The 12,172-nt window shown below is 46.3% G+C and overlaps 1 protein-coding gene across 6 annotated transcripts in view; it reads left to right on the top strand.

The window, feature by feature from the left end:
- The window catches only part of FOXN3 (forkhead box N3), a 186,608-nt gene that overhangs the window by 86,596 nt on the left and 87,840 nt on the right, over positions 1-12,172 (top strand). For all 6 annotated transcript variants that reach the window (XM_021403784.1, XM_021403783.1, XM_021403778.1 and 3 more), the window contains exon 3: positions 2,822-2,958. In XM_021403784.1, the coding sequence (XP_021259459.1) occupies positions 2,822-2,958 (137 nt within the window). The remainder of the gene's footprint in view (positions 1-2,821; positions 2,959-12,172) is intronic.

Raw genomic sequence — 12,172 nt, 5'->3', positions numbered from 1 at the left:
AGGGGCGGAGCGCTGTGCCTGGGAGCAGGTGGCACTGCTGGACAGGCTGCAGCGCTTCAATGCTGAGGTTGCTGGGCTGGGATCCGCTCTTTGCTCACTTGTTGCCTGGGAGACAAATGCTATCCAGGGATTTTTTTTTTCCCCTTTCTTCCTGGTTTTTGATTGGAGACACTATTGACTTTTGGCTTGGAGGAGGTAGTGAAGCAGCACGCCAAGTGTCATAAGATGGAAATTAATCACTAACCGATTGGTCTGAGTTCCAGTGATTTCCTTTCCTGTGACTGCTCTGTGTATGAGAGACTAATGACATATCTTCACAGACAGCTAACGGAGCTGTTCACACCTCGGGCTGTCAGGAAGGAGTCTTATCCAGGGGGCACTTCAGTTTTCTTTGTGTTTCTGTCTGTTGTGTAATTGTGGAACAGCAAAGGTAAATATCTTAAAAAAGGAACTAAGCATGGTTGGAGAGCTTTGCTTTAAATTATGTTTGTCGTTGCTGTTAAATTATAAATCAGCTCCGTTGCACTGAAAATAGGGCAAAATATATTAGCAAAAAAATATAGCACTGCCTTCTCAGTGTTTCTTCTAACAAGAATACCTTCCCAATACCTCTTGTGAGAGTTTCTGTTTCCCTGTGAGATTATTTTTGGCGTTCATGGGAATACCCAAAAGCCAAACAAATGCAGCACAACAGCCATGCATGGTTTGAAGTCAGCCTTCAGCAGTGACCTCACCCTGTAAACCCCTCGGCTCGTGCTTGCTCTGGTGGGACTGGGGGAGATCATGGCCAGGTAGATGACTTGGATGAAAGGAAGGAACACAGAGGCTTGGAAACAGCGTGTTGTGTGCAGCAAGTACAAGTATTAAACACCATGGAGTGGTGTTTAAGTGTAGCATTTTTAAAGCTTGTCCCATGTGGTAAAGGGTAAGGAATCCAGCAGAGGTTTTCTCCTGAAAAAAAAATGTTCCTAGCTTTGCGTGGTGCTTGCTTAAAAGGAAAACTTGTGGTGTTCTTGCTCTGCCTCTTGGATGGAGCGTGGAAGTGGAATTTGAGAGATTTGGATTCTATTTTTGAGTCTGTCCTTTGCCTAAAAATTACTTCCTAGGCTTACCATGCCAAGTCTCTGGCTTATTGTCTCACATTTGAAAGCTAAACATCACAGGCTCCTTGCTACGGAATGGTGTGAGGCATGGGGCACACAGCTCCCCATGGCACTGTGGTGGGTGTTCAGTCACCCGCACAGTGCCTGGCCCAGGCAGCAGCCCCAAGGCCTGCTTCTCCTGGAGCCCCCAGGCTCTGCAGGCCCAGCCTCTACCTGTACTGTCCCTGTGGGGACACGTGGTACCTTCTGACTGGCTCCTGCCAGCCCACAGGGGCGGGCCAACCCGCAGCTGCTCTTCCAGTCCCCAGTGCCCTGCTGAATCTCATTTCTTGCCCCTTGCAAATGAGTTTGGCTTTGAATGAAGGCCATGACTCGGGCGACGCTGTGAGCTTGTGAGGTGCTCCCACGTAGCAATCCAGTGAGGCTCGAAAAGCTTCTTTCTTATTTTTCTGGTATTGTTTGTGAGGAGGCTTCTGTGCAGGCGTGCAGCCTGCCAGCTCAGAAGGAGCTGTGCAAGCACCAAGTGTATCCCACTGGTGTGTCCCAAAGCCACCCATAAAGCAGGGCAGTACTTAGTGGCTGTAGGGCTCCTTTTCAAAAGGAAACAAGTGTCGGGTTTTCATTTCCTTATGTCTTTGGGAAACAATCTCCCTCATTCAGTCCCGTCTGTTGTGTGTGTGCTGGCCATTGGACACGGGAACACCAAGATCACTGCTGGAGCTCAGCAAAGGATGCTCTGGGGTGGGGCTGGCATGAGGTGGGAACACGGCCTCTCCACTGGATCCAAAGCATGCCATCATTTGCCAGAAGCCCATCCAAATGGCCTGAGAGCCTCCTAAGGAGCTTCATCTGTAGTGGGGACTGCTGCTGGCACGACGCGTTTTTGAACACGGCTGCTCTGGTCTGCCTGTGTGCTCTCAGTGCAGCCGAGGAAGAAGTGTACTTCTGCATTTGAGAGCTCACAGAACAGCCGTGGGTGTCTGCCCCGACCTCCGCTGGGCCTGGGGGCTGCAGTGCAGCCTTCCCACTGCGTGCTGCCAGCTCCATGTGTTCCCTGTGTCCGGGAAGGGCCATGGCAGTCACTGCTGCTGGAACCGACTCCAATTTCACAACACCCTGACGTGGTTTAAGCTCCGGTTTTACAGTGTTTGTTTTGTTTTGGGTTCTGGGCGTATTTTTTTTTCCCTTAGGGGAGAAAAGATTATTAATTTCTTCTTGCAGTATAATGGCACCGATGTCATGTGGCTGAAGGATTAAATCCTTTTATTTTTAAAACAGTTGCTAGGGTGTTTAAACCCCTCCTCTTCAGCCCTGTTTCTCATTAGCATAGCAGCAAAAGGAAAATAAAATCGCTTTCAAAAAAGAATCAACTTCTCTTCAAAGTTTCCATCTAACAGTAATTGTAGCTTTGTGTTGTTCCGGTACAGGGCGATGGGGAAATTGCCAGATGCTGTTAAATCATATTAACTAATAAGGGGTGGTGGGGAAGCAGCCAAATGTGCATTCTTAGGTTTTTGTTTTTTTTTTTCCCCGTAAGTGTGATTTAAACCAGTCACAGTATATATTAATGGAGCGGTATCTCTGGCGGGCAAACTGTGTTCACTGCTGTCAGACCAGCAACCCAACCCACTGCTTTCCTGACAAGTACTGCTAAATGAATAAGGCTGTGCCGTTAGATCAAATATTTGATTTTTTTTTTAATTCTTTTTTCTTTGCAGAGTATTGGAAAGGGGTCCTTGTGGTGTATAGACCCAGAATATAGACAAAATCTTATTCAGGCTTTGAAAAAGACACCCTATCACCCATACTCGCATGTGTTCAATACACCTCCCACATCTCCTCAGGCATATCAAAGGTAAGACCTAGATGATTTTACAACTCTGTCTGTTTTCCTGCAGCTGCCTGTGGCACGGGGCAGGGACGCGGTGACGCTGGGCAGGCCCGGGGGTGCCACGACGCCGTGGGGTGTGGGGCGGTGGGCGCTGGTTGGGCCGGGCAGGTGCTCACTGCTGGCGGCAGTGCCAGCTTGCAGCGCCGTACCACACCCCAGGAAGCGGCACGGTGCCCTTGTCGGGCCGGAGCAGGGCCCAGCACCCCGCCGTGGCCGAGCAGCGGCCGTGACGGCTCCCGCGGGGCTCCTTCGGGCCCTGCCCGGCGCTGCGCCGGGGCCGCGGCTGCCGGCGAGGAGCGGAGCGGGGCGGCCGCCTGCCCTCGCGCCGATTGGCGTGCTGGCTGCCGTGGCAACGCGGCGTCTCCACGGCAACGCGTAGCCCGGCAGGTGCGGCGGCGGCGCGCCGCGCGTTGCCTGGCGAGGGGACGGCCCGGGGCTGCGCGGCGGTTGCCATGGAGACCGTAATCCTGCCTAGCAACCGTGCGGCCGGAAGTTCGGGGGGCCCGCGGCCGGCGCGGCGCTCCGCCCGGCTCGGAATGATGTGTTTTATTTTTTTTTCTCTTATTCTGAACTGAGATCCCGGCCTGGGGCGAGCCAGCCCCGGGAGGCGCTGGGTGTTAGCGGGCGGCAGGCGCAGCTTGGGCCCCGTGCTGCTCGCTGCACCCTGTGCATCTGAGCTGCTTTGGGAAACCGAACCGTTCTCCGCGGTGCCGCCGTTCCAAGGGGCTTTAACTGCTCCTTTCCCCCACTCCCCCCACAGTCTCGATCTCAGCTGAGTAAAGTGAATGATGGCGTTACACCATAGGGTGTAATCATGGGGATGGACACGGTCTGTTCCCAGAGCCTCTCTTCACTGGCTCTGTTGCGTTTTAAGAGTATTTTTGTGATGCCCATTTGGATCTGCTCAGAGAGTCCTGCATCAAGTAAAAGTGCAAGACCCATGCAGCACACAGTGTGGGGATGCCGATCCCTTCTAACTCCACCAGCAAAACATCCCCAGAAACACACGCAACCGGGAGCAGGGGGATCCTGGTGCTTGCCGGGGAGGTGCTCTGTATGGAAGATCATGGGGTCTCCCTCTTGTTCTTGACTGAATATCATCGAGCAGTTCCACTGTCAAATAAAGCTTAATCTTCCTATGGCCCTCTGAAATATTCGTTTAATCATCTTCTTGTGACTGTGGAGCATCAGCACAAGGCTATCAGTAGCTGTTGAATTCATTTCATTATTGGCAGCGACATGGCAGTCATTTTTTGGATATATTTCTGATACATTTGCAAGGAGTTGAACATTCCCCATGTGTTTAGGAAAAACAGTAATCCCATATGTGCATGATTGCTTTCTCATGTGTAGAAAGACTTCGGTAATGGGTAGAAGAATGTAAATCCGCTCTGCCATCTTTGTATCTCCAGAGCAATACATTGTCATAGTAACAAATTCCAGGGGAAATTCTTCTGATGGCAGGGATGATAGGTTTGGAGAAATCCTTGGGTGGCAGAGCTTTGTCGTTATCCATCAGCCTTATGTAGCTGAAGGCCACAGTAACGGAAACTGTGTTTGAAATGTGAATGAAAAATGTCTGGAACGGGAGGATTCACCAGTATCGGAGCGCCTCCAGGAGCTGGATTAATCAGGGGAATTACAAGGTTTATGAGGATCGGTTGCTACAGTTCCACGGAGACAGAGCGACCTATTGCTTGTCTTTATCGGATGTTTTGGAAGAGTAAGAATACACAGATTAATCACATGTTCAGTTTAGTATCTGCGTAAGCAGCTTAAGTTTGAATTGAGCATGCAGTGGAGGAATGTATTGTAAAAATATCCCAAGCAAGATGGTCACCAAACATACAAGTGCTCCTGTTCTGAGCAGAGTTAATTCCAGCAGATAATTTAGCTTTACAGCTCCTGCAAAACATCCTGCATAAACATAACAGGGAAGACCTTTTAAGAAGGAGTTGTACAGTGTGGATCCACACATTTAGGTGGCTGACTCAGTATTGTGCTGGTGTCATTAAGATTAGACATCTTACTCAAACCAGGAAGTTTGGATTGCAGTGGGAGCCATGGAGAGAAGAGTATAGTTATGGGGAAGAAAAACAAACTTGCAATGTTTGTAAGAACATTGAAGGAACTTCAGACTGCTGTTATCTGATTTGCTTTCTGCTTCTCGGAGGGTGAAGAAAGTTATCAGTAAGCTCTAAGAGGAAGCGTATAGTAATGCAAATTATTTCATTGTGATTGGATTGAATGTGTATTACAATCAAAACTCATGCAGAAAAAATATACAATTTTTTCCTAGTTCTTCTGATTAAAGCATATATCATGTAGCATATGAGGAATTTCAAGGGTGAGCTAATGCTCTGATACACACTGTGATAAAGAAAAACCTCTCTGCTGGGTGTGGAAAAATGGGTGCCTTAGTCCAAGGGCTACAATGTGTTTCTTTTTAAATATTTACAGTTGTGTTGGCAGTAGCAACCTTGAAATGTATTTATAGACACAAGCTTTGTTGAGTAACTATGCAAGTCAGCGCCCGGATATTTTATCTGCATGTTTTACCTTTGGTTTTCTGTCTCTTGTTTGACTGTAGATGTGATTTTTCTCTTTTGGTGGTGCTTGGAGATCTTGAAATTGGTTTTTCTTCTCTCTGAGTATGTTACAGCAGGATAGTTCTCAATTATTTTCAGCCTTTTCAGCAGCAAGAGAAATATTATCAGGATATGTAAAATAACAGAAATTATTAGTTTCACATATGCAGGATATTTTTGCAGAATTTGATGACTTTCTGGGAATGTTGGTTAGATCACTTTCTAGACTATATGATGTGTTGAACGTTTTTCTCTGCTTGTCATTTTTTCGGTCTTTTTTGCTAATTGTTTCCTAAACCAGAGGTGAGCATTGGCACACCTGGGCTAAGCTGCTGTCTAACCGGTGAAATTGCAAATGGACCTGAGATGGGAACCACGGAGCATTTTCTCTCCTGCATTGCCCCAACCTACCTGTTGAGAGCCAGCATCTGGTCCTGGTTTGTGTCTGTCCTGCAGGAGCTGCTTGGCTAGCATGGCTGATGCACTGTGTGTTAGCGGGCTGCTGAGTTCCCGGCCCCTTGAGGAACACCGAGCTTGATGAGGAGTCAGCAGAGCCCCCTCTGCAGCGACTACCTGCTGTGCAAAGTCACTTTTGAGAGCTGTTGCATTAAAATGGTGCTGCTGCTAGATCTGATCTTCTCTTTCCTTTCCTTTCTTGGAAGTGCTGATGCAGGAATAAGTTTATGGCTTATAGAGGGCTTGGAGGTGTGCTAGTGACCAAATGTCTTATGAAACTTCACCAGCTGGGAATTTGAAAACTGGGGAGTGGCTTCTGTTTTATTGGGGTTAGTGTCTCTTATCACTATTGCCTTCTGCAGATGCTGGCTTTCCTAGAGGTGTTTCCTCCGTAAATGTTCATCACCTCTCCAGTGTCTTGCCCTCCAGAATCTGATAAGGATGTTTTTATTCTCTGCTCCATATTAGTACCACTTCAGTCAGAGACCTGTGCCAACATAGGTGTTCTCTGAAGAACAGCTTCCAGAGATGCCCGCTGCCAACCAGTGCTGCTGCGTGCTCAGCAGCCGGCCTGAGCCGTGCTGTGGGGAGCGGCCATTCGGAGAGGGCACAGGGCTGCCACTGGGCCTCCCACTGCCTCCATGTCAGAAACCATGCCTCTCCACAGATAGGCATTTATGAAACGCCACTATTTCTTCAGGCTACTGTACAATTAATGTTGTGTGCTGTGGGTTTTTTTGTATTTAGGCTAAAATAACTGCACTCCATGTGCACATCTCTTGCTGAGCTGAATGAGCAGTGGCTGCGTCACGCTTGAGTCCATGGCCACACGTGTTTGCCTGTGTGCCACTTGCCATGCAGCCTCATTCGGGCAGCTAGCGTAGGAGAGGGGCTTTGTAATTGTGAACCCCCGTTTGACTTCTGAAATGTATTAAAAAAATGCAGGAACCGGTGAAACTTTGATATCAAGTTTCTATTACTTTCATCACCGTAAGCTGGTTTTGCCCAGTTGTTCTGCCCAGGGAGAAGGTTCTTCAGATGTTTCCACCTCAGGCTCAGGCCTGACCAACAGCACAGCCACGGGGCTGGAGCTGTGCTGAGGCTGCCAGGGGGTGTCTGATTACTAGCTCTTTGCACAGGGTCGTTTGTCATCTTGCCATGAAAATTCTTTCCCCACACTCCACAGACTGCTGTTGTAGATTGGCTGCTTAGAAATGTACCTCGGAACAACTCCTTCCAATTTTTGCTGGTTTTGGCTTTACTGCTCCTTCCCTGAAACTGTCACAGGCTTCAGCCTTTACCGTTGTTTATTGAAACTAAACCTGCATCAGAGGGAATGTATTGTAGGATATCATTCCGGACAGCATGTAAGTACTCTTTTTTTCTGTATGCTTTATGTTTTGAGATGAGAAATGCTCTTCTCTGGCTTCTTGGGGAAGCTTATGAAATAAACTTGTCCTGTTCATTGAGTGCTTTGAAACACTGTAAGAGTCTCCCTGCTAGAAGGGACCTGGGAAACAAATTAATTGGTAGTCCTTTGTGGTCTAGAAGCACAGCTTTAATTCTCTCCTACCACCTTTGCTTTTGGTAGAAAATGAAGCAGACCATAGCGCAATCTAATATTTCTGCATATGCCACAGCCTCTTATCATGATTGATCTTGTTATTTGACTTCCTGAACAGAGTCAGAAAGAGTTTTCTTCTTTGGTGTGGTGTCAAGGGAGAGTCTTTGGGGAATTTTGTTTTGCTGTTTCTGTAGTTTAGAGATCACAAAAAATACAAGTTCCAAGCTGTGCCCTCTGACACAGTAATATGTCTTGATTTGAAGATCCATCTGTGTTTTGAGACTATGCTGCTTGATGTCTGTTTTCTGGCAAATTAAAGAACATTGGTTCTGCTTCATGCCAGACAGGAATAGCAAAGAAAAAAGAACTTTTGCTTGAGTGAATGCCTGTAATGCGCTCGGTGCATAAATATTTGAGGATTTGCCAGTCCAGGACTTGTTTTCTAACATATTCTAATCAGCTCTCTATCCAGTAGACTTCTGTGATATGGGATGTATCTCATTGGCTGTCGTTTTGTAAAACAAACAAGACCAGCTCTTGCCTTTTAAAAGGATTTCTCTTATACTATATAACATAAAGGAGGCTGAGGGTGGGGAGAATAGAACACTGAATGCATCCTCTTTCACGCAAAAGTTTCACCCATTCTTTCTGCAGCACCCTTGTGCTCAGCACAAGTAGCGCTGGAAATACAAATAATCCTCTGATTGCATCTTCCTTCCTCTCAAAATAGGTTGAATGCTTCTGAGCCCTCTCAGCTGAGATGTTTTCACTTCTTTCTTACTCGTACAAACGTCTTGTTTCCCATTTGCTGCATACTTTCAGATTTGGTTCTTTAGATCTTTGTTTTGGCTGTGTGTTTGAAGGCCTTTGGTAAAGAACTGCAAAGCAGCATCCCCGGCCTGTCGCTCATCTCTAGCAGATGCTACGCAAACACCAGCTCCTTGCATTAAGTTGTAATGTTGTAATTCATAGCCCCATTTGTGGAGTCTTGCTGGTTACTTGGCTTTTTAGGCTTTTTCTTTTTTTTTTTTTCCCCTCCCCTGTGCCTTTTGTAGCTAAATATAGCCTTACTCTAGAGATAGCTTGGCATGGTACTATAGATATTTCCACTTCAGTTCATGGGAAAAGGAAAATCTAGGGGTGTGTTTTGATATTTTTGTTATTTTAGTTGTTTGTAAATCCCTCTAGCTCTGGGCGCTTGTTTATGAGTCATGGTTTCAGTAGCCTTGTTGGGAGAGCGGTGGATTGGTGACTGCAGAAACCTGGAAGTACATGGGAGCTGCACTGCTGAGATGGCCTTCTGCCATGCCCCATCCCTCTGTGTGCTGTTGTGCAGTTTGGGGACCCTGCTGTGGTGTGGGCTGTGTGGTACTGTAAAAAGTAGAGGGCAAGGGGCATCCCTCTCCTTTGTCACTTTGTAGGGTTCGGTTCATCTCTCTGCCTTCATCCCTTTCGTGGCCATTGCATCACTCTTACAATTCCAGCAGCTGCATGGATGGGGAAGCCTATATATTGAGATTCGGTAACAGTTCACAGAATTGTTAGTAGCCGAAAAATGGGACTTGGGATCAAGTGTCTGTGTGATGAACAGCATGAGCATCATGTTTGATAATCATACAGTGTTACAGCAGTAGAAATTATTTGAGTTCTGTATATGAAAACTGAAACAACAGGGTCCTGTTTCACTGTTGCTCGTACTGTGACTGTGGACAACTGAGGCAATATGGGGTCCAGGTGACCAAGGTGGCCATCTGGCCTTGGGCCACGCACTGAAAGTACAAAACAGAATGAGGTGGTGGGCCCTTGGACTGGCTCTGGGGCCAGCTGGCAGCAGGTGGGAGATCTTGAGCTTCAGGAAGTGGCCTTCAGATCTTGCAGACTAGCTGCTGTTTGTCGTCGTTATTTGCCAGTCACAGGAGCACCTGTGTGCAGAGCTGGGCTTGTCACAGTAGTGTTCAGAGCAGTTTTGTATGTATATGTAAAGGAAATGTGCAGTTGCATTTCATGCCCGTGTCAGGTATCCACGTAATCCTTGCCTGTTTACCTGAGCCAGTATATTTGGAAGTACCAATCAGACTTTCTGTGAATGATTTATTAAAATGCATCCTAAACATTTGGAGCCTTTCCAGTATCTTGTTGCAGTGCCTATGGCCCTAAATCTTAAAATGACAGGCAGTTTCCCTTGAAAGCTGTTTCTTTAGTAAGTATTTATTTTCAGATAGAAAGCTCAGAACAAGTTTCAGGGGGTGAGTCTTTTTGAATCTTTATTAGCTAAGAGACCTTTTCAGGGATACATATGGTGTCTCAGCATGTGAATAATGTACATACGTACAGCCTGTGTATATGTTTTGGAGAAGAATGTTTGTTTATTTGTTTGTTGGAAGAAAGTAAGTTTAGGGATGATTTTATTTGTCAATACTTGAATGCTCTAAAAAAGGTTTTTTTCACCATCTTTCTAAGTTATGGATTGACTTCTGTTGTCATACACTCAGAAGGTGCGCGTGGTGATTAGTGACCACGTTTCTCATGGCTCTTGGGACTCTAATCATCACCACAATACCTGGATTTCTCTATATCCAGTTTTTTGTGTGTCTGAATTTTGTCCTCTGATTGCCATCCTCAGATTGTAGAATCTTTCTATGTAAAAGTGGATCCTATTACTCCTATTTTGTTGGGACTGTTTTTTGTTGGAGTAAAACTATTTTGCTAGAGTTGCTTCATTTCATAGGTACTTCCATGGCTCAGAGAAATAAAAATGGGGAGAGCTTAAACTGCATTAAAATGTCTCGTTTTGAAGTTTTGGAACATAAAGCATAGAACCTTTTTTCATATTGAGACTTCTCTACGCTTTCGTTTTTTGAGTTTTGACTTGGAAAAATCAAGCTGCTGGTTTCATTAGAACTAAGTCTGCTTATCTAAACCCTCTTTTTTGGGGACGTGGGGCATTGTAGAGAAATTTCCATCCTCAGCAAAGCCATGTGTGGCTGAACAGAGACAGCCTGCCTTCCCACATCCACCTGAGGGGAGGGTTACCACTTTTTCCCTCTATGATGTGCATTATGCTGTGGTGGCCTGGTAAAGTGTTTTTTTGCCTTTTCCTTTGTGAAATAGGAAGGGCTTGTTTTGCTCTTTTTCGATAAAGCTGTAATGAATCCCTTAAGGTGACAGCTTGGCTATCTATACCTCATTGCTTCACAGATAATTTGAACTTAATTTGGGGAACTTTGTAGTTGTTTACGGAAAATCTGTCAAGCAATTTTGGTACATCTGAACGTAAGCAAGAATTAAGAGGTTATTTTAGTTAGATTTTGAAAAACTCTGTTGTTGGGTTTCCTTACGTTTTGGATGGCCCTGAAGGCAGTGTGCTTGTGTGGGGGTGTATGTGTTGTCCCTGAGGGCATTTGTTCTGTTTCTAAATCCCAAAGCTGTTTTGTAAAATACAGAATCTGCATGGTGCTTTTTATTTTGATGTGAGTTGAAGGAGGGGAGTTAAGCAATAGACCTCCAAAAGATGGACTTCTATTCAACAACTACATCCAGAGCAAACACAGATACAGCCTGGACGAGCGCACTGGACTCCATGGGGTGTTTGGGTCTGAATCCACCACGCTAACATTTCAGGACAGCCTGGGCTGCAGTAACAAGCACAGGTGCACCTTGCTGTGCCCTTGTTAGGCTTTCTGGGAAACTTTCATCGTTCCTGGAAGCTCCGGCCCCAGCCAGATGTGGGTTTCATCCAGCTTGGAGGTTTTGATGTTGCTACATTTCTGATAAGGCTCTTCTTTTTGAGTCTGAGACTTTTTTTTTGTTGTTGTTTGATCACATTTCAGTGATAAATGAGCATACCTCTGGGGTTTGAGTGCACAGGTATATATGCATATTGAGGGCACATTATGTCAAAAGGCATTGTGACTGTCAGGAAAGCTACTCCCTACAGAATGTGCTGCTCTCCTGAAGGTAACCAGTTTCCGTTACAATGGTGTAAATACTCAGAGAGCAGTGAGCAGCACGCGGTGGGTCTGTGCAGGCAGTGCGACAACCGGCACACACGGCTGAGCAGCTCACTGTGTTGGTGTGCTGCTTGTGGCTGCCAGAGGACGGCCACACTGAAGTTCGTGGGGCTGCCCAGGACGTGCGTGGGTCTGCTTTGTAAAGCGCAGAAGTTAGACATCCGGGTTTCAAGATTGTTTTTTCCTTTTTAAGAGGGAATGAGTGAAGAGATCGGGCAGCTCAAATACCAGTGTGGATCAGAGCTTTGTAACCGATCTTTCCTTTCTTTTCCCTCTGACTCATTTTTGCTTTGTTGGCAGTCTCCTCCTGTTAATTGCCAGAACTTGCTCTGTAGGCTCGTGTTGTGCTTCAGTTATGTACTGTAATTTTTCATTGCTCTGCTCTTAAGGCATCCGGGATTGCGCAGCCAGTGGGTCTTGCTAATACACATGTAAATGCATTTCTTTCTTGGCTTGCTGCTGCATGCGTGCAGTTGTTAAATTTTCTTTTTATTAGCTTGTATGACATATTTTTGGTATTAGAGTCAGTACTACATGGACTTCATTTGTGAAGGAGGAAT

Source organism: Numida meleagris, chromosome 6 (genome assembly GCF_002078875.1).
Source record: "Numida meleagris isolate 19003 breed g44 Domestic line chromosome 6, NumMel1.0, whole genome shotgun sequence".
Lineage (NCBI taxonomy): Eukaryota > Metazoa > Chordata > Aves > Galliformes > Numididae > Numida > Numida meleagris.
This window is presented reverse-complemented; position numbering and strand designations above follow the sequence as displayed.